At 33.8% G+C, this 27,557-nt stretch overlaps 4 protein-coding genes across 4 annotated transcripts; 3 read left to right on the forward strand and 1 right to left on the reverse strand.

Annotated features, from left to right (window-relative positions):
* Positions 1-1,902: 1,902 nt before the first annotated feature.
* Positions 1,903-2,839, forward strand: LOC124915522 (protein CYSTEINE-RICH TRANSMEMBRANE MODULE 13-like). The gene is made up of 3 exons (XM_047456253.1): positions 1,903-2,147; positions 2,363-2,567; positions 2,654-2,839. The coding sequence occupies exons 1-3, from the start codon at positions 2,024-2,026 to the stop codon at positions 2,697-2,699; spliced, it is 375 nt and encodes a 124-aa protein (XP_047312209.1). The 5' UTR covers positions 1,903-2,023; the 3' UTR covers positions 2,700-2,839.
* Positions 2,840-4,354: 1,515 nt separating this feature from the next.
* LOC124915114 (obg-like ATPase 1) lies at positions 4,355-9,900 on the forward strand. Its single transcript, XM_047455772.1, has 12 exons — positions 4,355-4,555; positions 5,034-5,201; positions 5,898-6,021; positions 6,442-6,533; positions 7,118-7,216; positions 7,911-8,024; positions 8,135-8,199; positions 8,384-8,500; positions 8,852-8,927; positions 9,122-9,214; positions 9,317-9,367; positions 9,555-9,900. Exons 1-12 carry the CDS (start codon positions 4,475-4,477, stop codon positions 9,651-9,653), a joined length of 1,179 nt encoding a protein of 392 aa, XP_047311728.1. The 5' UTR covers positions 4,355-4,474; the 3' UTR covers positions 9,654-9,900.
* A 2,380-nt stretch (positions 9,901-12,280) lies between these two features.
* On the forward strand, positions 12,281-16,295 carry LOC124913825 (LRR receptor-like serine/threonine-protein kinase GHR1). Its single transcript, XM_047454244.1, has 4 exons — positions 12,281-12,549; positions 12,714-13,781; positions 13,862-15,424; positions 15,500-16,295. The coding sequence occupies exons 1-4, from the start codon at positions 12,543-12,545 to the stop codon at positions 16,078-16,080; spliced, it is 3,219 nt and encodes a 1,072-aa protein (XP_047310200.1). The 5' UTR covers positions 12,281-12,542; the 3' UTR covers positions 16,081-16,295.
* A 541-nt stretch (positions 16,296-16,836) lies between these two features.
* On the reverse strand, positions 16,837-27,350 carry LOC124916254. Its single transcript, XM_047456984.1, has 19 exons — positions 27,203-27,350; positions 26,481-26,539; positions 26,318-26,390; positions 25,939-26,061; positions 25,345-25,517; positions 24,375-24,518; positions 23,776-23,931; positions 23,073-23,133; positions 22,417-22,703; positions 21,903-22,031; positions 20,903-21,013; positions 20,715-20,801; positions 20,134-20,256; positions 19,905-20,025; positions 19,674-19,799; positions 18,479-18,750; positions 17,902-18,045; positions 17,623-17,763; positions 16,837-17,377 (listed from the first exon to the last, which is right to left on the reverse strand). Exons 2-19 carry the CDS (start codon positions 26,529-26,531, stop codon positions 16,949-16,951), a joined length of 2,751 nt encoding a protein of 916 aa, XP_047312940.1. The 5' UTR covers positions 26,532-26,539; positions 27,203-27,350; the 3' UTR covers positions 16,837-16,948.
* Between the last annotated feature and the right edge of the window lie 207 nt (positions 27,351-27,557).

Raw genomic sequence — 27,557 nt, forward strand, 5'->3', positions numbered from 1 at the left:
CTACTTGTCTTAGGCGAAGTATGTTTCTGACCTTATCTCTCGTGCTGACTTGGCTGATAGCAAAACTGTCTCGACTTCACTTGAGGTAGATTATCGTCTTACTCCTCTCGATGGAACCCCTCTTAAAGACTCCACGCTCTATCGTCAATTAATGGGCTCCCTAATATATCTAACTATTACTCGCCCTAACATAACTAATGTAGTTCACATGGTTAGTCAATTCATGACTATTACTCTGATGTGTTACGTAATCTCCGCTATATTAAGGGCACTCTCTTACATGGTCTTCACTTCTCCGCTGATTTATCATTGGTACTCACTGGTTACTCAGATGCTGATTGGGAAGACGATCCCACTGACCGATGCTCTATCACTGATTATTGTTTTTTCTTGGGTGATTCTCTTGTTTCCTGGCGAAGCAAGAAACAAACTGTTATTTCCCGTCCAGCGCTAAGTCAAAGTATCGTGCACTTGCTGATTCTACTTCTAATTTTCTTTGGATTCGACGACTTCTCTCCGATCTTGACGTTCCTCAACTGCCAACCACCGATCTTCATTGTGATAGTTAGAGTGCTATTTACATTTCTCGGAATGATGTGTTTCATGAGCGCACTAAACACATCGAGATCGATTGCCACTTTGTACAACAACATGTTAGTGTTGGTACTATATAATTACGGTACGTGTCTAGCGAACACCAGACTGCAGATGTCTTCACGAAGTCTCTCTTGTTGAGTCGTTTTTATATATTATTGAGTAAACTCAAGTTGATCTCTACTCTACCACCATGAGCTTGAGAAGGGGTGTTAGAATATATTATGTGGTCCAGCGCATCTAAAGGTTTCAGCCCATCTAAAAGTTTTCCTAACTTGGCGTTAAGATAAATCTTTTATATATATATATATATATATATATATATTTATATATTATAACTCTTGTATTATCAATTCATTCAATACAATTTTTTTTTATATTCTTACAAAGGTATAATTATAATACTTCTCATGCTTACTTTCACCTTTTAAGAATATATATATATATATAATTCATAGATCCGTCTCCAAATAAGATCTCAAAAATTCATTTAATTGAATACAAAATTTTTGAATAATGTTTCCATTTGATTATAATTGTAATGAAAACACTAAATTTATCAAGAAGTTAGTTTTTTATCTTTGATAAACAATCCAAAGTTATATTACAAAGTTTCATTCACCAACAAAATTTTTGGTTTTGATGTAGACTTAATTTTATTTTGATGACATGCTTAGGGATGTGAATAATTTCATACCCAATTTCGCACCTAGTATTCTTCTCCTTATTCTCGTCTTTGGTGTAACTAGTAATAAGAAAGAAAAAGAAATACTAACTTATTATTACATATAAGAGATGTGAGGATTAAGAAAGTTTTAAATATTGTAGAGGATAGTTTATATATATATGAACTATTTGAATGTATGAAATATGAATCTACTAAGAGTTTTGGAGCCGGTTATCCATTATCAAACTCAAACTCGACGGGTATTTCAATTTTAATTTGTATCTCTGACCTCGATTTGAATTACTCCTACCTTGGATATCGAATTTTCGAGTTAGTACCATAGTTATTTGTATTTAAAAGACTTATTTTTATTAGAAGAGATAGATAATTTAAAATATTATATATATTCAATTAAAATAGGCCTAATAGCAATTCAACCACCTAATGAGAGTAAATAAGACTCAATTGGCATGTTGATTGATGACTTAATACTTAAGAGTTAAGAAGAGTCTTCAAATTGTTTGTGATATAAAATTAATATAATGTGTGAAAAGTCACGTGACAAACGCAATTAAAAGGAAGGAAGGAAGGAGGGGGAAACCTAAATCCATCTTCTTCTTCTTCTTGGCTACTATATACGTAACTTCCAGAGCTTTGACACCTCTCTGTTTTATCTCTCTCTCTCTCATCATTTATATATGCGCAAGGACATCGGCTAGTATTTCGTACCTATCCATCCGGAGGAGAGAGGAAAGAGAGAATATGAGCAGCAACGTCCATCACACCAGCCATAGCCATCATCATCAACAGCCGGATCTAGTACCTCCTTCTACGGTTCATCACACTAGCCATCAAACCCCTTTTTTCCCTCCTCCTCCTCATCCAGGTAAATTCGCCTCCAAACCCTAACCCTATTTCCATCCCCCTTTTCTTTCAAATGTTTCGAATCGTTTGTAACGACACCTTCATTCGCCCTCACTCTTTCATTCCCTGTCTTCTCAGTACGATTTTTTTTTCTACTTTTCATACACTTTTGACCCAATTCTTTGTAAGTAATTGTCTTCTGATTGATTGATTGATTCGTTTCGTTTATTATTTTAGGGCCTCCGCCACCGACGTTTTGGCCTGATTCTTACCCGCCGCCGCTTCCACCTCCTCGTCACAACATTAATCCTCCTCCTCCTAGTTATCAACAGTATTTCGGCCCTTCCGTTCCTCCGCCGCCGCAAGATATGTATCACCACCATCATAACCAAGGTTACGATCGAGGAGGATGCGATTGTTGCTGTCCATTTCTCACCACATGGTGCGTAAACACTCTCTCTCTTTACTCTTTCTTATTCGTAATCAAAACCCTAGATTATTTATACAGATGTTGTTTTCTCTCTGCAGCTTATCTGCTCTTTGTTGCTGCTGTCTTCTGGAGAGGAGCTTCTAGTGCTGCGATAAGGGAATTTTTTTAACTTACCAATTACATATGCAAAACTTAAAACCTAAATAAGAATGTGTAATACTGATTATTTTACTGTCTCAGATACCAGTTCTTTGGAATACATATATACATACATATGACTGTTGGGTTTTCTTTTGTGTTCTGTTTTAAGTTACTCTTGCTATGTTCCTGAATCCTCATCCATCCCCAGTTATATGTCGTCTTATTCAAATTTCATACAGATGATGCTACAAGTTTAATTAAAAGACAGTGATATTTTGTACTATAATTTATTAATTTAAGAGTTTGTTGATCTTAGTAGGGATGACAATGGTACACTCGGAAGTGAAGTACCCATTCTTTATTACCAATACTTCTTATGAATTTGCCTCTATTATCTTCATACCTAGACTACTAAAGAATCCAGTTTTTTTTATTTGAGAACACTGGTTTCGCGTAGGAGTGCGATTAGTTTTCAAGAGTGCGATTAGTTCTCGTGGGTTAAGCACATAGACCGCAAACATATTTAACCATTTAATCATGCGCCTTGTCTTCTGACGGGCTCAAACCCAGGACCTCATAGACCCCTTGTCGTTTGACGGGTTCAAACCCAGGATCTCAGATAGACATGAAATATTAAAAATAAATTAAAAATTAAGAGTTACGAGTAGGAATAGAAATTGAAATTCCGAACTTAATAGAGTAATCATTTTCTCCTCATTCTTTACTTGACCCAAATTTAAAAAATATACGAAACCGATTCTGACAACCAAGTACAAAAATCAGTTTGTGTACAAAAATCAGTTTGAGTTTGTGTACAAAAATCAGTTTATTTGCAGTATTTCCTTGTATTCTTGAAGTTGAATTTTTATGTAATTTGAGTCCGTGCATAGCTTAGTTTTTTTTTAATTACCAAAAGTCTTGGATTATTTGGAGATCAAGTTATTTAAGATTTTTACTAGGTTATTTATTTTTACTTTGTTTTATTTTTAAAAAAATTATCATTTAATGAAAAATTAGGTTATTTAGATTTTTAATTAATTGAATTATTATTATATATATTTCATTTATAATTAATAAATTCATGTGATTTTTTTATTTATTTTAAAATTGGTATAAAATTGGAATTATTAATATAAAATTATCTTTTTCTTCTAATTTTATTATTTTGATATATAATGTGGTTAATCAATCAAATAAAATGAAGGGTACTTAATAATGTTTATTGTAATCTAAATACGTTTTTAATATAATGTAATATTTTTAATAGTTAAATTATTACTTTATTAAAAAAATTATAATATAAAGAAAAAAAACAAATTTTGGTATTTATTTACATATTTATATTTAAATAATGGATATATATTTTAAAATAATATAATTTATTTTTTATTAAACAATAAATTATAAATAAAAATATATTATTAAATTTAATATTGAATAAAAAATATAAAATAAATTCAAAACTAAACTAAAATAATATATATTTTAAGTGGAGAGCTCATTAAAAATGACTATTATCTCAATGTATAATTATGATAAATAAATAATATAAAAATTAGAGTTTATTTAATTTTAAATTAGCTGAATATAAAAAATAAAAACAAAATTCACGAAACCTAAGGAAAAATAAAAACAAAGAGCTTTATTAGGCGGCTAAGGGGGGAGTGCGGCGCCAATTGAACAAACCCTAAACCTGCTATCTGCTGCGCATTGGAGGCTGGAAGCTGATTCTTCGTTTCCACTTGAAGCACCCATCCACATCTCTGAACAAGCTAATTATGCCTCCGAAGGCAAAGAAGGAAGCTCCGGTCGAAAGGCCCATTCTTGGCCGTTTCTCTTCTCACTTGAAAATCGGAATCGTAAGCTTACCTATCAGTATAATAGATTTTTGATTCATTACAGCACCAAAGGGATGAGATTCCCTTGTTTTAATCAATGAAAAGTTCTAAGCTTTGGAAGATGAGAAATTTCGAATCAACCAGCTGACTTGTGGATCTTATGGGATTTACTATTTTTCTTTGTGGCTAGTATTCGAACGGATTTGTCACCGTTAACTCCCAAGGATCGGAGTTACAGTGTTCATAATACCCGTTAGATTAAGTTCCCTCAACTTCTAGTATCAATCGATTACTAAAATTATGTGGTCCTATGCAACACTAGCTGATTGCTTTTATTTAGGACTGCTCGTTCTGCAATTTATTCAAATTACTAATTATGCAGGACTAACTGATTGGTTTGTGTCAATTATCTGTTTCTGCCTATTGGATTTAAGATATTTGTTCAATCATTTTTTGCTTAAATACCTTTCCTGATCTCAATATATGGTTATCTATGCAGGTTGGATTGCCAAATGTGGGCAAGTCTACCCTTTTCAACACCTTGACGAAACTGTCAATACCCGCTGAGAACTTTCCATTTTGTACCATTGAGCCTAATGAGGCACGGGTTAATATCCCCGATGAACGTTTTAATTGGCTTTGCCGGTTGCACAATCCGAAGACTGAGGTTTGTTGATGAACACTAAAAATGGCATCTACTACATATATGCAACGCCTGTTACGTTTTACTGGAATTTAGCAGCCTTGCATGTTAGTGCATTATATTATTTATGTTTGCTTTGGAATGACCATGATCTTGAGTTTTAGCACTCTTTATCGTTCCAATGTAGAGTTAGTTGAAGGTTGATGATGAAGGACTATAGACATGTATATTAATCAATTTGCACCAGGAGAGGGGATTCACAATGAAACAAATTGAGGATGGGATTTTTTTTTTTGTGGATTGTTCTTTTACTCCATTAACAGCCAAAAAGTTGTCAGGGATGAAGTTGCTAAATTTTATATAGGTAGGATTAGAGATTAGGAATACATGAAAGGCTAAAATGTCATAAACTATTGGAGTAGTCTTTTGTTGAAGGGGTACTCTGCTGCCGTATAGGTAATCTGTTTTTTAATCCAATTAGGTAGTGGTTTGATATGATACTTGTTCTATGGATATATATTTGAATATACTAGCAGGAAAGTGATCTACCTTTCTAGTTCAAACCTCTGTAGTATTTTACTATATGCATCATTCATATTGTTTGTTCATTGTAAACTGTTTTCCTTTTTTATATGGTGTCATGTTGGAAATGTGATATTCTGTTTATGTCGTTTTTAATTAAATTATCCTCCTTGTTTACCCACTGTTCTCAATTGTCAGGTATCAGCTTTTCTTGAAATTCATGATATAGCTGGACTTGTGAAAGGTGCTCATGAAGGGCAAGGATTAGGGAACAGTTTTCTCTCTCACATTCGTGCAGTTGATGGAATTTTTCACGTCTTACGTAAGATTTTTTTCCCTATTTTGTGCAGTATCTCAATTTTGTTTAGTTTGTCGTCATTCTTTCATATTTACCTTTTTATATTACTTTGATATTTCAGGGCTTGCTTGATCAACCATATTTTACACTTGTAGATAGATGCTTTTTACAATAAGTGGGTCCATCCCTTTAAACTAGTTGTAGAATTATCAGTAAATTGATGTGATAATATTTTGGATAGTAGGGGCTTGTTACTACTCACTCCATTCATCGTTGCTGCCAAAACATTATTTTGATACCTGTTTATTCTCTTCCTACCCAATTCCTTTCCACTAGATCATAGACAAAAACAGACCTTATTAAAAAATGAGAGTTCCTGTCTCCAGCTTATTTACATAAAGCTTGTAAGAATGTTGAACTATTTGTTTTGGTCTTTTGTCTTAGGTGCTTTTGAAGACCCAGATATTATCCATGTTGATGACACGGTTGATCCAGTCAGGGATCTAGAAATTATTACCGAAGAATTACGGCTCAAGGTATGTCATGTGAAGATCAAACATAGTTGCTGATTTTATATGTAGTTTTCCAGCCTTGGTCATAAGGCAAGGTGCACAATGATGTTAAATGGAAATTGTTAAAAAAATTGGACATTCTTAATTTTCTCTTGTCCAAGCTTGGATCTTTACACAACATTATATTTCAGTTTATCAACAACCATTATCTTGTTTCACTTATACTGGATGTTTGAGGCATGTTTTTCATGCAGACTTAATAGATTAGTCATAATTTTGTGTACCTTTTATAATTTAGCCATTTCCATGGTAGATGGAGACCTAATTGCGTAGTGTTTATATCATTAGTAGAATTCAATTTGTATGAAGATTTTGTTTAGTGTTCAGAACTTGTGAGGTGATTTGATAACAATTGTTTACTTTATAAGCTCTTGATGACTGTACCTACTGCTTGATTCTCATGCTACATGTAACTTTGGGAAAATTTTATGTTATCTTTCCTTTTTTATCATCTACTAATGTTTCTCAATCCTGCCTTTTAACCCCAACATTGTTCATTTGTGGCAATTATTATTCCTGAGACATTTGGATGTTTCTTGTTACTGAAGGACCTTGAGTTCATGGCAAGAAAGATAGACGATGTTGAGAAGAGCATGAAGAGAAGTAATGACAAGCAGCTGAAGATAGAGCTTGAGCTGTGTATGCGGGTATGTTAAATATATGACTTTATAACACCATTTGGAAACACTTATTTTTTCTGCATTTGTAAATGTTTCCAGTTGCAGTATCAAAAACAAAAGTGTTTTCAAATGGTTAATATGCTATCTTGTTTCTCTGTTTCAAAACCTTTGTTTGGATAAAACTATTTATTCTTATAACATTTCATATTATTGTAATTTATAGACTTTTTTTTTGTGGCAAATCAAGTGTATTAATACCAGCAGAAAACCATCACTTGCATGGTTGAAACATAATTATATGCATGATTTGATAAAGTTTAGCTTCTTTCTCCAGTAAATTCTACTATAATTAGATATCAACAAGAAAATGACACATTCTCATTAGTGGGAGTTAAACGAGATCTTTATTTTAGTTTAGTAAAGCCTTTTGGATGACTTGTTTTTGTGTTCTTGGAAATCCTCATTCTGATGTAGCAGGGCTTCCTTTTTTTCACTTATAACTTACCATGTCGGCACATAATTTAGTTCTGTATATTGACGTTCTTGTACTTTTATTTCCGCTCACTGTAACTAAGAATACCACTTGTGCTCATAACTTTTACATCCTTCTTGAAATGTTAACATTTCTTTCAAAAAAGTAGCACTGTATATATCGTTAAGTTCTTCCACTGTCTATTTTGTTTACATGTGTATGCATTAAACAATGATAATATTGCCACAGGTCAAGGCATTTATAGAGGAGGGGAAAGATGTTCGTTTAGGGGATTGGAAAACTGCAGATATTGAAATACTGAATACCTTCCAATTGCTGAGTGCCAAACCTGTTGTTTATTTAGTAAGTCACTTTTCTTTTTGAGGTGTGGTTGTCTTCCATTTCTGATCGTCACCAAACTTCACTGATACATTTGTACTTATCCGCTCTGGAATTCTCACTTCACTGTACAGGTTAACATGAATGAAAGAGATTATCAGAGGAAAAAGAACAAGTTTCTGCCCAAAATTCATGCTTGGTAAATTATATTTTCCATCTTTACCTTATTCTAGCATATTTTTGTCAATCTTCTTCTGTTCATTAGTCTATTTATATCTTCTCATTTTTTTTACTTTTACACAATATTTTTGTCAATTAATTGAAGACAGATAAGACATGTGACTTCTCTACAAATATCTCATCTGTAGTTTTGATTTTTGTAGGGTTCAGGAACATGGAGGGGAGCAAATCCTTCCTTTCAGTGCAGGCCTAGAGAGAAATCTTGCTGATATGCCTGAAGATGAAGCTGCAAAGTATTGTGAGGAAAACAAAGTACAAAGGTAAGTCTATAATTTAATCTCTGAGCTAGACAATTTCTATTGAACCTGATTCTGTTTGATTTTTTTCCATGAGTGTTTTTTTATTGTTTGCTGGTCAAAGCTGATTACAAATAATTGAATTTATCTGTAATGTTGATACTGGTTCACACATACATAAAATGCGCTTTTGAGAAAATTGGTTAGGTGAAATTGAATGTGTGGTAGGCAATTATTAGTTTAAATTAAGGTGTCTTGACTAGGAAAGCATTCACCTAATTGAAAGATATCTCAGTTAGGAGAAAGATAAACTAATTGAAAATGTATTTGGTGCTTCTTAACAGCTTTACTGTCATGTTGTTATCTTTCATGCAGTGCCCTACCAAAGATCATAAAGACTGGATTTGCGGCCATCAACCTTATTTACTTTTTCACTGCAGGCCCTGATGAGGTATTACCATGAATAATTAAATAACACTTCCTTGCTATTTTATCTTTTCATTTTTCAACTATTACTACTCTTGGCTAAACCGATCCTGTTCATAATTCTTTTCTTCATGAATGATCATGATACCACAGTCCATTGTTGACTGCATTAGATTAGATCTAAGTATGTCAAAACTTTTCCTTGATGAATCATTGCAGGTCAAATGCTGGCAGATTAGAAAACTAACAAAGGCTCCTCAAGCTGCTGGAACCATTCATACCGACTTTGAGAAGGGATTCATTTGTGCTGAGGTATATCCATCTTTCTTAACAGTTCATTTATCCTGTTTTCAGGATACTTTAATTTGTTGCTTTCTCTAAACAACACCATTCCATTTGGTTTTCTGTGACCAGGTTATGAAGTTTGAAGATCTAAAGGAGCATGGCAGTGAAACAGCTGTTAAGGTACATTTCAGGATAGATTATTATGCGTTCTCTATTATTTAAGCTGTCTATACAATTCTTTTGATGATTGTATGTTGTTTTATTCCACTGTTTCTGTCATCCTGTTACAACAATAAATCTGGGTTCCACTCTCAGCAGTTATTGACTTCTCTTTTGTTTGTTTTTGTCCTGTTTTTGGTAACAACAGGCTGCTGGCAAGTACAAACAGGAAGGTAAAACATATGTTGTTCAAGATGGAGACATCATATTTTTCAAGTTCAATGTTTCTGGTGGTGGAAAGAAGTGAGATTGGCTTGGGAAGTTTGAATGTAACATTCATCAATTAGCATCATCATCATCATCTCTACTTATTTATGTTTATTACTACTGGGTTGAGTTTGTATTAAATTTTTGTCCTTTTAAGTTGGATCCGATCCACTATAACTTAAGTTTTTTATTTATTTCTGTTGAATAGGCCAGACACTAGTAATTGGCCTGAAAGCCAATAACAGTACTGTTTTGTGATCCTCCTTTATTTATTGAATATTTAAGCATATTTTTTCTCTTTTAAGGCAATAATAAAAAATATTGAAATGAAATGATATGATGATATCTAATATTTTTAAATGCATTTAAATTACAGATATATTTAATTTAAATGCAGTTAATGATATAAATTACAGAAAGTGTGACCACTTCAATTGTCAAAACAAACAAGACTTGAGACTTCTCCCCCACAAGTATTGGACAGTGGTGATACTTTTAGTCACGTGAACTCTTCTAGTTAAAAAAAGCTGCTATTTTTTTGTGGACTAGTAAAAATGTAAAATAATTCTTTTGTCTTCTCTTTATTTATTTGTAAAAAGCTGAACTCATTTATATTTGAATAAACAAAAGATTTTTAAAAAGTGTTTTTTTTAATTAAAAAGAAATAAATGATATTTTAATATTTTGGTAAGTAATTAATTGCTGAAAGATGATATATTTATTGAATATTATTCAATTAACTTTGTGACAAGTTGTCACAAAATTGGCAATTAGGTCGGTTTTAGAATGTTTTACATTTTGATGGGTTTTGGAAATGATAGTTATGTTAAATTTGTGCAGATTTTTTATTTTTTTGTTTATAATAATTAAATGGACTATCTGTGTTATGGGGGACTTGAAGTTGTAGATGCTTAAAAATGTACAATTGTTACTGTCACACTTGATGGCTTATATATTTATATTTAATATTGTTGCATTAAACTGTCATTTTCAGTTTTGCTGGATGGGGTTTGTTATTTGTTGGATTAATTTAACACATTTACTATCCAATATATTTTTTTTAAATAATATATATGTATTTATGTGTTTTATTTATTTATTTATTTATCAAACACATGCATAATAATAATAATAATAATGCTATAGAATTTGAAGCAAAATAATGAGATGGAATAATTGCAAATGCAATTATGCAATGCAACTAAAGAATTAATGTTTCATTCAGAAAAATAAACCTATATTCAAAATCCTAATATAATAATTAGTTGCATAATCATTCTCCGATTTTTATTATTATAATGAATAATTTGAAACAAAAAGTAAGCAAGTTGAAGTAATTAAACTTATCATACACTTTAACATTAGCAATTAGAATAAGTTGTTTACTATTAATTAAACTTATCTTAAGTCTAATCAAACTAATCTTTATTAGTAGTTGAGCCTCAATTATTTTATGAAACAAATAAATATTCTAAAGGTGTATAATTGGTTGTTAATGATGATTTAATTGAAACGTCTCACTTTCAAATGATTTATTGTCCGGATAAATTAATGACTTGTTAAATTAATCACTTTACTCAAATAAATTACTTTAAAATAAAATAGCAAAATGGTTGAAAAAAGTAGGGCTAAAAGCTTAACCTTTTTTTGTTACCATGCCTGATATGATTATATTTATTTTTTTGTTGAAGTGTATTAAAAGTGTGTATTTATCATTTTATTTGAAAACCATAAGTGTGTAATTAATTGCAAAACAATAATAATGTCTTCACTTAGACAAATGAATTTATATATATATTTTTAAGTAAGGTGACATTCCTTAGTCATGAGACTAATTTCCAAGGCGTTTTCATCTGAAACAGAACCCTGTCACTTTGGATTTCTTAAGTCGATTCTTACCGACTAATAATAAGGTAATGGGTTTCTTGTTTTAATTCAAATGCCTCCCAATTATCTTAGAAATGAATTTATTGGGAATTTGTAATCAGATTTAAATATAAAATATCATAACACTATTTAAAAAAAAACAAAAAAAACATTGAAGTGTTAAGCTCAAGCTGGTCCAAAAAGTACATATGAGCTTACAAAGTATTAATTTTGATGCAAAGATTTAGGACCATTTTCCACGTGGCTCAATGCCATTTGTCAATAGAAATGAAAATGTAATATTGGTCCTACATAGATCATCCATCTTCTTCTTCCTCCATTATGCTCACACCAACTTCACCTCTCCTCTAGTAAATAGAGAGAGAAACCCTAGTCAAAAGGGCATCCTACGTGGCATATTGGCCACATTCTCCCATGCCCCTGCTTTGGCAGGCGTCAATTTCCAGATAAAAAAATGAAAATAAAACAAAGGACACCCTCAAAAGCTTAAAACTGGATTTAATAAATCCATCTTGCGTCCGCCATTGCAGAACTGTTGATTCTCTCTTCTATGCTCTATTGGCGGGTAAATTATATATTAATAAAGCTTCCATTAAAACAAATTTTCCTAAATGTGCTTTTCTCCCGCTGCTTAATGACACTATTTTCAGCTTTCCCTCCTTTATTCACATTTTAAAGACATTTTAGGATTCTCTAAATCTGGGTTTTGTTTAAATTTAAGTAAAAGTGAGAAAGTTGGTGCCTTTTTCTTAACTTTTTATGTTTCTTTAAGGGTATATGATATATCTACTAAATGAAGTGAGTGAGGGTAGAGAGATAGTGCTGCTTTTTGTTTTTTTTTCTCACTCATGTTAGGGTTCTTCATCTTGAAGGTCTAAAGAAATTGATACCCCATTTTGAAGAGAGTTGTGCTGTAGTACATTAGTGGTATGTATACTCGATACCCATTTTGTATCACTTCACTGACAGTGAGAGTGCTCTGAGCTTTTTGCTACAGAAGAAGAAGAAGATCTACATTTTCCCAATCTGTAAGACCCAATTTATGCAAGGTAAGCGAATGCAAAGCTTGAAAATGGCTGATTCTAGTGCTACATTTGATTTCATTCGTTTATTTAAATCTTTCTATTTTAAAGTCTAGTCTAGTCTTTCTTGCTTTTTCTTTTCTGGGTTTTTCGTTCTTCTTGTTAAATCTTCTTTCTTTCTTCTTTCTCAGTTAAAATGAAGCTGTTTTGGCCACTGTTCTTCTCCATACATTTTGTCTACTCTTTGGGACAGCTTCCATCTCAGGATATCTTAACATTACTTGAATTCAAGAAAGGAATCAAGCATGACCCGACTGGCTTTGTAGTCCAGTCATGGAATGAGGAATCTATAGACTTCAACGGTTGTCCTTCATCTTGGAACGGAATAGTATGCAACGGCGAAAATGTCGCCGGAGTTATCCTTAACGGGTTGGGTTTATCCGCAGATGTCGATCTGAGTGTGTTTTCAAATCTCACAATGCTGGTGAAGCTTTCTCTCGCTAACAACTCAATAACAGGCAAAATCCCTATTAGTGTGGGGGATGATTTCAAAAACCTTGAATATCTGGATTTATCGAACAACTTGTTCTTTTCAACTGTTCCTTTGGAGATTGGTAAACTTGGAAATCTCAAAAATCTCTCCCTTGCTGGGAACAATTTCAGTGGACCCATTCCAGATTCTATTTCTGGTCTCAACTCGATTCTGTCGTTGGATTTGAGTCATAATTCATTTTCGGGTTCAATTCCTTCTTCAATGAGACGACTGACGAATTTAGTGTTTCTTAACTTGTCTCTTAATGGGTTTTCAGATGGTATTCCTAAAGGGTTTGAGTTAATGACCAATCTTCAAGCGATGGACTTTCATGGAAATAATCTTAGTGGGAATCTGGATTTAGATTTGTTGCTTCTAACGTCTGCTGTTCATATTGATTTTAGCGATAATTCATTTGTTAACTCTGGTTCTCAGAATCGAAGGTTTCTTCCCGCAATTTCAGATACTATTACGTATCTGGATCTAAGCCGTAATCTGCTTACCGGTTCTTTGGTTGGTGGTGAGGCTCAGATATTTGGGAACTTGAAGTTCTTGGATTTGAGCTATAATCAACTCTCTGGGGAGTTACCTGAATTTAGTTTTGTTTATGAACTTCAAGTTCTCAAGCTGAGTAATAATAGATTCACTGGTTTTGTCCCTGATGGTCTCCTCAAAGGCGATTCTCTGGTCTTAACTGAACTTGATTTAAGTGGCAACAGTTTATCGGGTAAGAAATGTCCTGTTTTTTTGTGTTTTTTGAATTTTGTTATGTTTCTGAATTCTGATTATCTTGTTTTTCTCTTTCAGGTTTGATGAGTATGATTACTTCAACGACATTACATGTCCTCAATCTCTCTTCGAATGGTCTTTCCGGCGATCTTCCTTTGCTTGTTGGAAGCTGCACGATACTCGACCTCTCTAACAATCAATTTGGAGGAAATTTAACGAGATTAACTAAATGGGCAAATGTCGAGATTCTTGATCTGAGCAGGAATCGTTTGACAGGGACCATCCCTGAAGTTACTTCTCAGTTTCTCAGGCTGAATTATCTCAATCTTTCGGGAAATTCCTTTGAAGGTTCGCTTCCTATGGTCGTTGCCCGTTTCCCAAAACTAACAGTTCTCGATCTCAGTTTCAACCAGTTAAATGGCTCTGTTATGACAGAATTACTTTCATCTACTACATTACAAGAAATTCATCTTGAGAACAATTTATTTGTTGGAGAGATCAATATCTCTAGTCCTTCCCCATTTCAGTCTGTTCTTCAAGTTCTTGATCTTTCTCATAACCAGCTTGATGGATCATTTTCCGACGGGTTTAGATCATTAACCGGGTTGAAGACACTCAATCTCGCTGCAAATAACTTATCAGGTTCTTTACCAACCTCGATGGAAGAATTAACATCTATCGTTTCACTGATCATATCCGAAAACCATTTCACAGGGCCATTGCCTACTAATTTGTCTAGCAGTCTAGTAAGCTTCAATGCATCCTACAACGACCTATCCGGTGTTGTCCCTGAGAATCTAAGAAAGTTTCCTCCATCTGCTTTCTTTCCCGGAAATTCGAAACTCGACTTTCCAAATCCTCCCCCTGAAACGGGTCATGGCCCGAGTGTTACCCCGAAGAGAAAACCGATCAAGCATATCGTCAAGGTGATCGTTATTGTTGCCTGCGTCGTTTCTGTTGTGATTTTGATACTGCTTTCAGTTCTCATACATTACATCCGAATATCGAAGAAATCACTTCCAAAACATGCTCCGATTAAAGATAAGCAGAAGAGAACTCAGCCTACTTCGTCTGGCTTCACCGGAAGAGACAACGGAGGAGGAAGAGGAGGCGGTGGTGTTATTGTTTCTGCCGAGGAGCTTACGAGTTCACGTAAAGGATCCTCGTCGGAGATCATTAGTCAATCTGAGAAGATGGCACCCGTAACTGGATTCTCCCCATCTAAGAACAGCCAATTCTCATGGTCACCAGAATCCGGCGATTCTTACATTGCTGAAAACCTTTCCCGGTTGGATGTTAGGTCGCCGGATCGTTTGGTGGGTGAGCTTTATTTCCTCGACGATACGATCTCCTTAACACCTGAGGAGCTTTCTAGAGCTCCTGCCGAAGTTCTTGGGAGGAGCAGCCATGGTACTTCCTATAGGGCTACGCTGGATAATGGGATTTTACTGACGGTCAAGTGGTTGAGAGAAGGCGTCGCGAAACCAAGGAAGGATTTCGCTAAAGAGGCTAAAAAGTTTGCGAATATTCGGCACCCTAATGTGGTTGGACTCAGAGGGTACTATTGGGGGCCAACCCAACACGAAAAACTCATTCTTTCGGATTATATTTCTCCCGGAAGCCTCGCAAACTTTCTCTATGGTAATAATCTGTTTTGGTTTAGTTTCATTAGTGTTTACTCTCGAATGTTAATGTTTTTAATGTCTGAAAATGCAGATCGGCCAGGGAGAAAAGGGCCGCCTCTATCTTGGGCGCAAAGGTTAAGAATAGCTGTTGATGTTGCTCGTGGCCTTAACTATCTCCATTTTGACCGAGCAATGCCACACGGAAACATAAAAGCCACCAACATCTTGTTGGATGGTGCAGACCTGAATGCACGTGTGGCTGACTATTGTCTTCACCGTTTGATGACTCAAGCGGGAACCATCGAACAGATTCTCGATGCAGGGGTGCTAGGTTATCGAGCACCGGAACTGGCTTCTTCGAAGAAGCCTATTCCATCGTTCAAGTCAGACGTTTATGCATTCGGAGTGATCTTGTTGGAACTTCTTACAGGAAAATGTGCAGGGGATGTTGTATCGGGCGAAGATGCTGGAGGTGTTGATTTAACAGATTGGGTGCGGTTGAAGGTGGCCGAGGGACAAGATTGTTTTGATTCTACGTTGATACTGGAGATGGCGAATCCGGGAGCTCAGAAGGGAATGAAGGAGGCGCTGGGAATAGCTTTGCGTTGCATTAGATCTGTATCGGAAAGGGCGGGGATTAAGACCATTTATGAAGATCTATCGTCCATATGATATGATTTGTTGCTGTAATTGGTAGGCATCAAATAGCTCGTTTGCCTCCATTTTGGTTGTGTTATCTTATTATTTGCTAATTATTTCATTAATGATTTTGGGGGCATACATTATGATCTATGTTGTTGTGAAGATGAAGAACATTCTCTGTACAGAGATCAAAATGGATAGTGTTACTAGTTACTGTGATTTTTAATGAAATGGTTTTTACTTTTACAAAATTCTTTTAAGTTTCTATTATCAATCTAGTTACTATATTTTTTTTTTGTCTAATCCTTAAATTCTATAACCTTGTATAGACAAATGAGAGTTTGTTAAAATGGTAAGAATTTATTTTATATATTTATAGCTCCATTTTCAAAAGATATACATATACCTAAATATATACACTTGATTAAAAAATAATACATAAAATATTTATTTTTAAAAATTAGTTATATTATTAATACATTTATTTATAATAAATATTTTTAAAATATAATATATATATATATATAAATTAAACTTTTTATAGTAAATTTGCATATCAAAATTGTTGATACTCTCTAAAATCTTGATATTATTTTAAATGTTATAAGCTTGTATATCAACAAACAACATAGAATTTTCTTCACTTGATTGTCAGTTATAATTGTTTTAAAAGCAAAAGTTCATGGCGTATAATTGGATTTTATAAATCTTTACTTCAAAGTGGTCATATTTTCTTGTTATTTTCAAGAATAAAACTAATGAATGATAGAGGAGAGGAGATACCTTAAACAAATGAAAATCTTGAATAAAAATAAATAAATAAAATTATGCTATATACACATAACACACTACAAATCATGGATCAAAATTGAAGAATATTTCTTCTGTAAAGGGAAAACTATTTCAAAAGTGGATTTTTGTCATCTGATAATACATTTATCATCAGCTTCATCCGATCGATAGAGGTCTGAAGGTTGTGTCTCTTTTCAATATCCATATTAAGATCTTCAGATTTTTGCACCTCTTGAAAGTTATTTAAGATTAACTCAATCTCTGGCACGCAAGATGATAAGGCTCCTCGACGGGTCTTCTCATCCTTGTGCATCACTTGGAATAAAGAAACGACAGCGCTTATTCTCCCAACAAGTTTGGCCGTACAGTGTTCAGGCGAACTCTTTTCCATTACCAAAGAGCCGATTCCCTTTAGGACAGTGTTTAGAAGATTTCTGCATCTATGGAATAGAATAAGGCAAGGTAGCAGATAGTAAGATGCTTTTTTATGTTTTGAGGCTGTTGCTGCTTTTGTTCCTAGACCTTCCAAACAGCACTGTAAAAGCAACATAGACATTGAATAATTAATTTCAAATATTGATGAATAGTTTAAAAAATTGTTAGTAGCAAAACAGTTTCATAGTTAAGTGGCGCTTATATAAACATTACATTATTAATTTCAAAAATGATGAATAGTTTCAGATTTATGTAGCCAGCAACATTGAAATGGTTTCATCCTTTAAAAAAAAGGTATAAGACAACTATAACCCTAATATTACTTCTCAGGAGAATATTACTTACAGAAGCAACATCAATCATGTATGTTGGAAGCCAATCGCTTAGTTTTGCAACACTCTGCTCAGAAAGTTGAGTCGGTCTAGAATCAAGTCTTACAAGTATCCTGAGGAGAGCACATATGTTTTCAGGGGCAGATAAAATTGTCTGAGAAAAATAAGAAAAAATAAGTTAGCTACTGTTAGAATCTTGGATGGATGAAAATATAGAAAGATCAAATGATGAAGGAGAGAAACTGAAAGGGGTGAAAGCATTAGGTATGTAAAAGAATATATGTTCACTTACTATTTGATCAATAACCGTTGTCTCTAGAACCTGAAGAATAAGATGATTATCACCCATTTGCAGCAGGTACTTGGAAATAATGCTAGTAACTAACTTCAAGCTGTCCTCCTGATTACCATCTCTTTCATTGTCTGTAAAACAAATTAGCAAGAGATTGAAAAGTCAATGTCACGTGGATCAAGCACCTTATGTAACACGGCCATCTCACAAAAATCAGTGATCCCAACCAAACAGTGTAATCAAGAGATAAACTAAAACCATCATTTAAGATAAAAAAAAAATCAGTCAAAATTGTAGCAATGCTAATTTTCTCGAGACTTGTAGAACTATCCTCTCCAAAATTTAAGGTATTTCACGCATTATGTTAGGCTACCTATTGCCTATTGGTTAAGCCAAGGAAAATTTTAGCATATGTTTACAAGAGAACATCACCCTTTATTACATAGCCAACCATCGCTTGTTAAGGGTACGAGAAGGACGGTTAAGTTATGGATGTGCAGGAAATGTGTATTTGGCACATCTGAGAAGGACCTTCATGTTAGGGAACAACAATATGTGGGTACCACATATGTCAAAGAAAATGCCATATACTATAACTTATGTGTAAATGTAACTTTGAAACATGTAACCTACAGAGAATAGATGCTTGCAGCAAAACGGAAACAACTATGTAAGAACACATTTTAATTACAGGAAGTAGATAGAAGGACATACCAGGAGAAACTTTTAACTGGGAGAGTACAGTGATGAAGAAACTAACTTGATCAGCAATATATATATGTCCAGCTCTGAAGGCTAAATCAAGGACCTCTATGATGCGAACTAACATAGATTGTTCCAATTGTTGACCTGAAAAATTAATCAGTAAAGTGCTAATAAGGAAACTATATCATCAATAGTGTGTAACACAAAATAAAGATGGTTTTAATACAAAATCTTGATGACTCTAGGTTTGCTTCAGATGCAAAATAAATATAAAAAAGTGTTGGATTTAACTTGATCAAGAACAAGGCCCCACCAGCAAAAGAAAAAAGGAGAACAAATGAAATATGATCATCGAATTATTGGATTCCATATCAAGGCAACACTAGTTGACAAAAACAAATACTTCGGGTGATGTAATTCCACATCAAGCTTCTTATTTATGAGTGATGTACCAAGCAAAAGGAATGCTTCAAGATTATCTTCAGTTTCCAAATATTTGACACTAAGGTCTCAACCATCAATCAGTACACATGTAGATTGACTACTGTTGTTGGAAAGAAGGTAAACAATGGAGTGTTCAGGTCAATATCATTGAGTGTATTTGGTTCTCATGGACTAATGGAGCTTCAAAATTAACGGATCATGAACCAATAAATTCACCTTTGACAAATGTTCAAGGGTTTATTTCCTGATGGATTTCTTTGTTTAGCTTCTTCTTTTTTTCTCTTATCATTTTTTCCTTCTTCCTTTTAGGTAGGTGTACCAAACAAAAAGGTATGCGTCCAGAATCCAGGTTAGTCATCCAAGTTATTCACATAATCAAAACTACAGCAACTCATTTCAAATGTCAACAACACAGCTTAAAAACTATTTAAAATTTTGGTAATCCACTACACAACTAATATGAATATCTAATTCTTAGACAAACTAAAAGACCAACAAGAATGACCAAAGTCATACTAGCACCGTGGACAATAATCTCACAATTAGGCAAAAATATAGAGCAGATACAACTAGATAAGGCATGATGAAACTCAATAATTCAAAGAAAAACTCATCATACTTACATAAGCAACACCATGCTATTGACTTCAGCAGAGCCCTATCCACACGAGAGTAGTAGTAGAGACAACAAAGTGCAAGTTCTTGGTTTTCTCTACCAAGACTAACAAAAGGTCCATAAGATACGTTTCCTGTTGCATAAAAATGCATGTCACAGATAAGCTCATTAGGAACTATTCAGAAGGATATCCACAAGTCCAATCACATCAACACTAGCTATCAAAGAAAGTTCTCACTTTCTTCCTGGAATGTGCAGTAAAACTGCGACATCGCACTCTGCATAAGATTGTATTCCTGTACAAAATAACAGTTCACTGGAGCACATTGTCCTAGCCGAAGTATAAGAGTCAACACATTCTGCCAAAAACAACATAGGCATCAGTAAGATGATAACATACAATTATTATTGTACTTCTACATGAATGTAACAAAACCAATGCATTAAATATAAAGAATAATACATACCCTGGAATATTGTGGTTGTTTGTCACCTAAAAGGAGCAGTAATGCAGGGAGCTCTCTTATCCAAGTTATTTGATAGCCTAATAATTCCGAGTCACTAGCATTCATGTTTTCTGTACTTTGACTCTGTTATTTTAAAGAAAGAATCAGGTAGAGTCAAAAGTAAAATGAGAAATAAAATGAGAAACGTCTAATTGGCTCAAACTGGTTACTCCATTATTTGAGTCTTATGTGAGATATATGACATCTTCAATTGTCAGATCTTACAGACACATGTTAATTAAAAGCCTACAGAGGAATACTTTCTCCCATCAAATCAACAACTTGCTTTATATACATGTATAATACTTTCAAACTTTACATTTATCTACGCAAAATGTATGCATCACTAATTTCAACACATTCTCTTCTTGAACTACATGCATTCACATCATTCACATAAAATGGACATTACTCGGAGTCATGTAAAAGAAATTATCAAAGAACAAAAACATCTACAAAGCAGACACAGGGGACTCCCATTCCATTCTTATAGAAGTTCTAACAAAGCAGTTTGAATCCAAATAAAAACAGAGGCAACTTACTTTAACTAGCATTTCTTCCACGGCAGATAAGCAAGCCCATTTAAGTGGAGACTCTGCATTACAACCCTTAAAAAGTTTTGTAAAATCCTGCAATAATAGATTGATGACAATCACCAAAATGCATCAAGACATCAACAGATGGAATCCTGCAATAATAGATTGATGAAAATCATGGAAAAAAGGTGAACCTTAAGGATTAGAGACCTCCAATGCTCTCCAGCTTGCCATACAAGTGATGGAATGAAAGGAATTAATGAAACTAAATATTTCTGCCGTGCAGGTTTACCAGAAAGAGAACTCTGCAAATCAACAGATCTCCATTGAGTGATTACCACAAGTTTCAGCAGAAATAGAGAGAATAAAAAGAAAACAATTGATTTTCAGGTTCTAAACGAGTATAGAAAGTCCCTTAGACCTCTCTTATGATTATTTTCTCACATCACATGCAAAGCAAAAGTATGATATAGAAACAAGAATTGTGGTATAAGCAGACATGTAAGCTTGTGAAAGATTCATCAAATCTAGCATATTTTTTTTCTATATGTTTCCGGAAGAGCAGTGACAGAAGTGTCTCACTTCGCAAAGATCTCGTGCAGTTCCCCCTTTTTTATTTGTTTCTCTCAAAAGTGGAGGACCAATAGTAAAAGTTGGAATGCCAATAGAAGCAGTCATATAAGAGATTAGAAGATAGCTATAGTTTTAATAGACTTTTTTATAAGTTTTGTGCCTAATTTTTTGAGGGATTTATATTAGTCATATCAGTTATCATTTAATTCTTGTAGGCTAAGATGGAGTAACAAAAACTACAAGCAAGAGGGCTTCTTCAAGACGGGTGTTTAATGGTAAGAGAATTTGTACCATCACAAATGGACTTTACTGTACTTTTTCCAAGGTTTAGGGACCTATTGCACATTCAAGACAAGACACGGGGCCAATTTTGTCCTTACATACATTATGTTAGGTTGACAATCAAACACATCACAAAAATGGTGTACATATACAAAGCTTTGTCAAAGTCATACACAAACGATGTCCAAAATTTCATGCAACTTGTATGATCTGCAAACTTTGCTTTGGATGGGTATGTAGCAGAGTTGAAACTTGATTCTAGAACTAAAAGTCTAGCAACTCAAACACCACACCACATATCTAGTAATTAAAATCTACATGTTAATTCAAGAAACAAACCTCCTCAAGGAAAGTTACTGTGATGAATCCAAGAATTTTATCCAACCAAGTGACAGGGGATAGCCAGTCAATTAAATGCAAAAACATCTCTGTAACCATGACATTTATAGTGAACAATTTATCCACATCCTGCAACAAAAATAGATATATATTACCAATCAGAAAGTGATGCTACATTTACAGCATAACAATATAAGCTAATCACACATCCATATAGATCTAGGACAAACAAGTCCAGAGAAAAGCTAAAAGATGAATCTAAACAAACAGTCCACAACTTACACAACAGTTCTGCAACAGCCACAATATAGTAAAATCTGGACATTTCATCATCTTCTAAAAAACAAACATAAACTTGCTAATAGATATTTCAATTCCCAAAAGGTATTTAGTGAATGAATAGATCAGTGCTAGTTTTCTTAAAGAAAAAACAAATACAATCATGAGGGAGAAACAATAATTCACCACAGAATAATCAAAATCCACGTATAACATTATCACCATGTGAGCTTACCTTCTCCGAAGGGCACTGAATGAGGCTAAGTGGAAACATGTGAAGCAACTTCTTCAACTTTGATGGAGCAATAACTTGTCCAGACAGTTGTAGCATTTGTTGATTCTCTTTATTCTTATAAATAAAGGACTTTAGTAAAACGAGCATGCATTGCAGTAAACAACACATAGCATCAAATGCTTGTGTGTCCAGTTGTGACTTTGTCTGGACAAATGAAGTAAAATCTTGGAAACAATTCATTAATGTATCTAAAAGGTCCTTCAGTTTATTCAAATTGTCAGAAACACCTGTAAAAGGGAAAAAAAATGTTGTTATCAACAGATTAAGGGAATCATCTTTTTCCCAAAATGACATTTACAGGCCAGTCAAACTAGCAAGCTTCGTAACATATACTCTCTCAACAGAAAGGTTACTCATAAAAAAATACATGTTTATCTACAGAATTATAATCTAACATGTGTCTTTAACTAAACATTCAGACCATTAAGCATGTAATGGGTTGATTAAATAAATCTGAGGACAGCAATGCACCATCTCTTTCAGTGACAGATTTTGAAGAAACTTGTATTATTGCAGGAAGGTCCCATCCTCTAGGTCATAAATTATAACATAGGAAGAACGAAAAATGAATTCAATGCATGACATTTTCCCCTTACCGGCAGTAGAATCGGGCACATCAGGCTGATAAGCATGTAAACATTCTTGGGCATGGTTGTCCTGTTACAGTTTAAAATTGACTATGTCACTTTGTTGCAAGGATAAATTATTGATGAGAAATGTTTAACAAGCAATAAATGAGATTAAGAGACTGTTATATGGGGAGGGGTAAAATAGTTGTGTTTCTTGAGGAAATAATCATTCTAGTAGCAGAGATAGATTATAATAACCTTTCATCAATATTCTGTTTCATATAAAATGACTGAAGTCTTTCCCAAAAAATAATAATTGAAGCACTACATAGTCATCAGGTTGAAGGTGTATTAATTTCATTCTCCTTTAGTTCAATAGCCATGATGGATGATCATTGATCATACACTCATCAACTTTAAATAGGCTATGGAGAGTACACAACTAAGCACACTAATTGATAATCTAGGAAAAACAGCTAACTAGATACCCAAATTTGTTAATGCAAAATTTGTGTGCAACCAAAACATATTACCAAAGCGCTCGCAAAGTACTGAGTAGTTATCAAACATGTTGATAATACTGAGTAGTTATCAAACATGTTTGAAACTAGATAATGTGTTAACTGAAAGTATATGAACTTTTGGCAGTAACAAACCTGACAGAAGTTATTAGAAGAGAGACTAGCAGCATATGAATTGTCAATCAAATGTTATAGGGTTATGTACATACAGAAGATACAATTCTAGATGTGGAAGAAACATCCAACTTGTCCCTAGGCAGCAAAAGCAAGCAGCGAACCAATCCTTCAAGAACATTATTAAGCTTTCCTTCATCTTGCAAAAAGGATCGACTCTTCCGCAGTATGTCTTCGTAGTTCTGGAGAATCTGCACAGGAATAAATTCACACATGAACCTCAGACATAAGACTACATCGCAGAACATGTCTAAAGAATTTTCCAAAACTTAGATATTAGAAATAGGAGCAGAAATGACATGCAAGATGGAGGAATTTGGAAGAAACCAATACAAAAAACCTACAACAGTAGGTATTTTTTAATGGAAGAACGAAACAGCTATATTGTGCAGAATACCTAAGAAAAATCACAACGTAACATCATTTTCAAGGATTAACACAGAAAATGTTTACTAGAGAGTAGAGCTCCGTAGTCTGATACTATTGATTTGATTCTTAAGTAAATTCTCTAACAAAGAAGTTTATGTAGTACACATCAAAATTGATTATATTTGACACATGGATTTGTATTACATATATCAAATTATCAAAACTAAAGCTATAGCATATAACCATCTGTGAAAGTATTAGTCACCTTTTCAGAATAAAGAGGGAATGATGAAGGGTAATGCTGAACAATGAGATCCAGGAATTTGAAAGCCATCAATCGAATATCAATTGTCAAATTCTTCATTGCATCGAGAACATACATCATTACTTGTGATATAGTTTGACTATGCTGCAAAACATAGAGGGGTAAAGTTAAAACATAATTACTCGCATATGCTTAGACCATGCCTATAGAAATATACAGGTAAAACTAGAACAGTGAGAGGCTATTTAGAACGAGACACGCCATAAAGGATAAAACACACACTGTATCCAACATGTATGGATCATAAACAACTCTTGAGTGATGCAAACATTCATTAGCATAAAGAGCAGATGAGACTATGAGGAACCACTGTGGCAGATTATAGGATTAATAGTTAGTATAGGCATTCCCAACTACCAAAAAGCTCTTACAAAAATATAACACTATAATTTAATTGTGTATACCACTTTTAATGATATGCTCCACATATAAGTCCTACAGCAACTCATTATCACATTTTCTTCTTGGAATGCATTACTGAATGGGACAACATCCAGTACTGAACGTGAAATAAATCATATGCAATTAGATCATGCATATTCTATGCAAATAGAGAATTGGGTTAAGGCCAATATCATAAGACCCTTATCATTGATCATGCATATTGGATGATATAGCAGATTATGTGTATGACTTGTAAAGATATGGAGGTTCTATGTTGGCTGGCTAAAATACACCAGAATTTCATATAGAACATATTAACTGAGATTTTGACTTCAAAATATACCATGAACATGAAAGCAAGAATAATCTTTTTTCTTTTTCTTTTGGAGCTAATATAGAGGCAAACATGAAAAGTCTAAACAACTGAACAAAACAAATAAACTGAAGTATACTTTAGGAAAATACAAAGATATTGTTAATCATTAAGTCATTGCTAACAAAATGAAGCAAAAGAAATGGAAGTCACCTCCTCGTTAAGACTAGGGAAAATCACCGACTTAAGAAGTTGATATAGCAATTCACGAACCATCTTATCATCATCAGCGATTCGTTCACAAAGTTTTCCAATAACAGCAAGTTGATGCAACTTGAGCTCCGCTGGGAATTTGAGGAATAGTTCCTTCATGCCAATCAGTGCATCTGGAAAGTTACAAGATGAATAACTCAAATATATCCTCATGATCTTAACTACAAACCAAACACAGCTATCAAAAAAAATATCTGTGCTCTATGGAGTTAAACAAATGAGGTCCTAAACATTGCCATAATGATGGGCAGGTAAGCCATCAACTGATAGAGAATGATAAAGGATATACAGACTGAGTGAACACAAAGCTTTAGTTTTACAGGTGTGAAGAAACAAGGTTAAGTATCTGCATGTAGAAATCTTCCAGGCTACAACTATCTACCAAATGTAGACAGGAATGAACAAAAAATGTAGTCAATACCAAATTCAATAAGATCTTCTTGTCTACTGAGTACCTAATTAACAAGAGCTAACTTTGTCTGCCAAAAAAAACATAACCCCATCTATTGCAAGAGAGTTTAATAGTGGAAGTACCTTTCCTCACTTTTGGATTATAGTGTGAGGTATTTTGAAGAAGCTCCTTCATAGTCAAGCCTTTTCTACTAACAGCTAAACCAGCTTTCTCAGATACTATACTTTGCTCCGGAAGAATGATTGCTGATTAAGCACAAAACATAGAACTTAGTCAATCTCGCTAACCATTTCTTTTTCCAACAGTAGTAATTTAAAACCCCAAAATTTTAATTAGTAACTTTAAAATCTAATAAAATTTTATCACAATAATAAAAAGAGTAAGAATCTACAACAATAGAACATTGCTTTAGTAGCAGTACTTGTTGCTGTCTTCCCTGAATTACTTAATAGTAAAATCAAAGGAAAGAGGAAGAGGATACCCAATCAAAAATATATTTACCCTTGGACTTGATTTCTGTATTGGTAGCATTCTTTGGTGGGGGCAATTTCCTGCCAACTTTTCGCTTAATTTTCTAGCAAAATTCATAATAAGAATAAGATCAAAGGCGCCTAAGTATTTGAGTGCAAAACAACAAATATTAACTTGAAGAAACTAAAATTACTTTAAAGTCCACAGAACCCTTCTTTCTTGTCGACGCCTTGTTCTTCACCATTTTCGTCTCTACAGTATAAAGAAAAAAAAAATTATATATCCATCCTTCCAAAGAAATATCACATTAAGGTAGATAAACTAAAGTCAGGGCCAGTCCCAAGAATTGAGCTCTCTTGCAAAAAAAAAAATCATAGAAAATAAAGCAACTCTACTAACTATAAGCTGTAAAGAAATATAAGCTTATATTAACAATTCAGATATTCAAGTATAGTAACAAATCAAATAATTGGTTATGGTGCATATAATGATTTTATTTATCTAATTTAACCTAAACAAAGTAATTAACCATTTAAACTAATCAAACAACTACACAAGATGTCCTCAATATAGAATTAAAGCATTCTTAAACTAATTCTAAAGTTACACAACAAATTACGAGAACACAATGCTCATCTACACACACTTGCTATGTTCCCCAACATGCATAAATTTTTGTATATTTGGCATCAATATAGTCCAATGAATGAAGAGCTGCGCCCATAGATGAGTAAGTAATCTGAGAATTTGGTTTCCATTAGATTTCTAATTTTGCCACTTTCTCCTATCATCAGTTCATGTATCTCTAGAGCAATTAAACAAACCTATTAATAATGACGGCGTTGGGGATTGAACTCAGTAATTAGTAATACTATCTAGGCTTGATTTTAGGAAGAAAAATAAAAAGGTAATAACCTGGAGGTTCGACAATGGACGGCTAACAGTAGCAGAAGGCAGCAGCGGCGGCGGCGGCGTGGGCGGTTGGAGTAGGCACCAAGGTACTAGCAGCGCCGGCGGGATTCGTTATTATGAGAGGGATGGTTTGAGCAACAAAAACCAAAGGCCTGCGCGTGGATTGTCGACTTGGGGCTTTGGCGAGGCTGTACGAAAAAAATATATATTTGGGCTGTTGGGCCTAATATTAAGAGGGCCCTAAGTCCGTACAAACAAACAGAAATAAGGAAAAGTCATACAAGTGGTACTTATAATTTGAAAGGATATTTTTTTTTTTTTAAATATTGGGAATCCGAAACAAATAAGTTAGAATAAT

This window comes from Impatiens glandulifera, chromosome 9 (assembly GCF_907164915.1).
Source record: "Impatiens glandulifera chromosome 9, dImpGla2.1, whole genome shotgun sequence".
Taxonomy (NCBI): Eukaryota; Viridiplantae; Streptophyta; class Magnoliopsida; order Ericales; family Balsaminaceae; genus Impatiens; species Impatiens glandulifera.

Bases quoted from the DNA above. Each gene is read 5' to 3' on its own strand.
- LOC124915522 (XM_047456253.1), top strand. From the start codon at position 2,024: ATGAGCAGCAACGTCCATCACACCAGCCATAGCCATCATCATCAACAG. The intron at 2,148-2,362 runs GTAAATTCGCCT...TTATTATTTTAG, and splicing joins CCCTCCTCCTCCTCATCCAG to GGCCTCCGCCACCGACGTTT. The intron at 2,568-2,653 runs GTGCGTAAACAC...TTCTCTCTGCAG, and splicing joins TGTCCATTTCTCACCACATG to CTTATCTGCTCTTTGTTGCT.
- LOC124915114 (XM_047455772.1), top strand. From the start codon at position 4,475: ATGCCTCCGAAGGCAAAGAAGGAAGCTCCGGTCGAAAGGCCCATTCTT. The intron at 4,556-5,033 runs GTAAGCTTACCT...TTATCTATGCAG, and splicing joins CTCACTTGAAAATCGGAATC to GTTGGATTGCCAAATGTGGG. The intron at 9,368-9,554 runs GTACATTTCAGG...TGGTAACAACAG, and splicing joins GCAGTGAAACAGCTGTTAAG to GCTGCTGGCAAGTACAAACA.
- LOC124913825 (XM_047454244.1), top strand. The intron at 13,782-13,861 runs GTAAGAAATGTC...TTTCTCTTTCAG, and splicing joins AAGTGGCAACAGTTTATCGG to GTTTGATGAGTATGATTACT. The intron at 15,425-15,499 runs GTAATAATCTGT...CTGAAAATGCAG, and splicing joins CCTCGCAAACTTTCTCTATG to ATCGGCCAGGGAGAAAAGGG.
- LOC124916254 (XM_047456984.1), bottom strand. From the start codon at position 26,531: ATGGTGAAGAACAAGGCGTCGACAAGAAAGAAGGGTTCTGTGGACTTT. The intron at 25,518-25,938 runs GTACTTCCACTA...GTAACTTTCCAG, and splicing joins TAATCCAAAAGTGAGGAAAG to ATGCACTGATTGGCATGAAG. The intron at 17,378-17,622 runs GTAAGTAATATT...TTGCTTTTACAG, and splicing joins ACATGATTGATGTTGCTTCT to TGCTGTTTGGAAGGTCTAGG.